Below are 2755 nucleotides of genomic sequence, written 5' to 3' on the forward strand. Positions count from 1 at the left end.
TGATGTAGAGTAGTTTTATGCACAAATGTCTGCTTTCTAAGTGATCAAGAGTTGTATAGGGAAAAGTGACAGTCATGAGCAGTTCAGCTAGCTATTAATGAACCTAAGAAACACCAGACTATGTGCATTTCATTTGCAAAATTTTCTTAACAGAGTAAGTGTGTCCCATGCATGGGATCATAGTGCTGCAGATTCCAGTTTTCATACCCAGCAACTATGGAGGATTCTCAATAGTTAATAGTGTTGTGTGGTGACTCTTGATCTTGTATTATGTTAGGGGGGGGATGCACGCCACTGCAACTTTAAATTTACTCATTAGCTTTGATTTGATAAATCACACAGTCAGTATGACACATCTTGCAGCTATAGTCTAATTACTGTATATTGTGTGTAGAAATATACATGAAATTTAATAATACACTGAACATGAGAGTATGGTGTGTTTAAAGCAATTTATTGAACTTTGTGTGTAAATGATAAATATATGTACATGAATAAATAGAGATCAATCAATGTTGAGATAATTGCTGTTGTCAACTTTCTTGTTCTTTGATTGTTTGACTGTTTTCATCATTGGCTGGAATAGCTCCAAAGCAGGCAACCAAAGCACCCAAGAATGAAGTCACACAAGTCAATATCATCACAGACACGACACTACCGTACAAATGAATCAGTGGACCATTAATAAGTAGAGCAAAGGCTTGAGCGACAAAACAAGCAATACCCATAATCGCACAAGTCCTACCAGTCAAATTAGTATTGGAGTATGGCCATGTTGTACGCAGTAGCAATCCTTTATCTTTGTACATTGAAGCCAATATGAATGGTATAGCAAATATTATGATTAGTGAAATGTATACAGAAGGAGCTAGTAATTATTGTAAGTAACAATGACACTTTGAATAACAGTCAGTATACACCACTCTCCAGCATTAAGACAACATACGATCCTACAAGAACAAGCCTCATTCCAAACAGTTTCATCAAAGATCCAAGTAGTAATGATGTTACAAGGCCAGTAACAGCTGAAATCCCCAGTGCTAGTGATCCAAATGTAACACCATCAGTGTAGTCCTTATAAGCTGTGGAATTATGTGGAGCGTTTACGTCACCATCATAGACAATTCTGCCATGTAACTGGTGAAGAAGTAGAGCTGTGTATACAAGCCAACAAGAGAAAAGAAGTATGCAACACACAGAATCACCAGTGATGGTGACATGTATCTCATGAAGACAAAATTTCCTTTAATTGAATTAAGTAAATTACCAAAGCATATGTAATTCTTTGCTTTATTTTTAATATGTGAATCACAGTTCTCTAAAGAAGTAGCTTTATCACTTGGCATGTTGTTAGCAATGGTGGTATTGGTTTGTATTTGGCTAGGGTGGTTGTCATCAGAATCATGAAGAATTTCATATGAAACTTGTTCTTTAACACTACAGGCATTCAAGATAGCACACAAAATCACTAGGCAACTTGCAGTGATACAAACAAACATAACTTGAAAACTAAAGTCATTTGAGGGAGTAAAAAATGCCCCTATTCCAAATCCAGTAATCCCTCCTATACCCACACACATGGAGTATGCAATGTTTCCCAGTTTTGTTTGGCTTTGTGGTACCACATCAAGAAGATAAGCTCTAACAGGAACTTGAAGTGACCCAGCACTAAAGTCACTGAAGAACGTTGCAGTCACAACCAATACAATAAGAACTATCTTCTTAAGGTTTGGCTTGTAAATTAAATCTGATATGTCATTGGTGAAAGGAAACAACAATAGACCAATCAGACAAGTGATTTTTAGCCTAATATAAATGGTCTTCGTCTTCCCCATGTACACTGACACTGGTCACTAGCTGCAAGTAACTCTGAAAAACTGTTCCCATCAAAGGACTGATGCATATCAGCATTGATCCATATATCTGTGATACTCCACTATCATAAATTGCTGGTACAAAATAAGCACCTTCCACAGCATAGACTAGTTCAATGCATGTTGCCATTGCATTCAAGGCAAATATCTGAATTAGTGATAGCTGGCTCATTTAGTCATTTTATCTACACATGCTGTCAAAGGGAAGAAAATGAATAATAAAAGTTATTTAATAAAGATCTTGCCTATTTATTACTGCTATACAAAGTCAATTTTAAGTAAAGTGATGGTGTATATCTCCTCAACCTGACTAGCACACAGATATCCCTAGCCAAAGGCTTTGCTTTTGATAAAAAATACACAATATTAGTTTTCAAAGGGAAGGTAGTTTGTCATAGGACTGGTGTACAATGTTGGCTCCACTTGTGATGATGTGTTCCTGTACCGCACAACAAGTAATGTGGAAATATAAACTAATAAGTATAACAATCATTAACCACAACTCAAATACAGAAAAAATGCTTATCACAATGACACGATGCCATACTTGGTACCAAACATACTGTAGCTAAGATCTAGCTACTGTTAGCCTCTCATAATCACACTGAGGATTTACTACTGTATTATCTGTATGCAATTAACATATACGTAGCATCACTCTTCAATTTAAATATCTACTTATATAAGAAATCAGTGTTGGGAAAGTTACTTTGTAAAAGTAACTAGTTACATATTACTTGCAACAGAACTATTTAGTTACAGTTACATATTACCCATAAAATAAAGTAACTGTAATAATATTACATATTATATTACTTTGTGTCCACAGCCTTAAGCTGTCACGTGTGAAACTACCACCTTATCACGTGACATGATTGCGT

The 2755-nt window shown here is 35.7% G+C and overlaps 1 protein-coding gene across 1 annotated transcript; it reads right to left on the reverse strand.

Annotated features, from left to right (window-relative positions):
* Nucleotides 1-533: 533 nt before the first annotated feature.
* LOC136253529 (membrane-associated transporter protein-like) lies at nt 534-1835 on the reverse strand. The gene is made up of 4 exons (XM_066046200.1): nt 1498-1835; nt 1313-1437; nt 921-1154; nt 534-868 (listed from the first exon to the last, which is right to left on the reverse strand). Exons 1-4 carry the CDS (start codon nt 1833-1835, stop codon nt 534-536), a joined length of 1032 nt encoding a protein of 343 aa, XP_065902272.1.
* Between the last annotated feature and the right edge of the window lie 920 nt (nt 1836-2755).

The sequence above is a fragment of the Dysidea avara genome, chromosome 4, assembly GCF_963678975.1.
Source record: "Dysidea avara chromosome 4, odDysAvar1.4, whole genome shotgun sequence".
NCBI lineage: Eukaryota > Metazoa > Porifera > Demospongiae > Dictyoceratida > Dysideidae > Dysidea > Dysidea avara.

What these genes read in the sequence shown, in the direction of transcription:
- LOC136253529 (XM_066046200.1), bottom strand. Translation starts at nt 1,835, where the DNA reads ATGGGGAAGACGAAGACCATTTATATTAGGCTAAAAATCACTTGTCTG. An exon ending in GACTTTAGTTTTCAAGTTAT is followed by an intron (nt 1,438 to 1,497) that starts GTTTGTTTGTAT and finishes GAATGCCTGTAG; the next exon opens with TGTTAAAGAACAAGTTTCAT. An exon ending in TGTCTTAATGCTGGAGAGTG is followed by an intron (nt 869 to 920) that starts GTGTATACTGAC and finishes AATAATTACTAG; the next exon opens with CTCCTTCTGTATACATTTCA.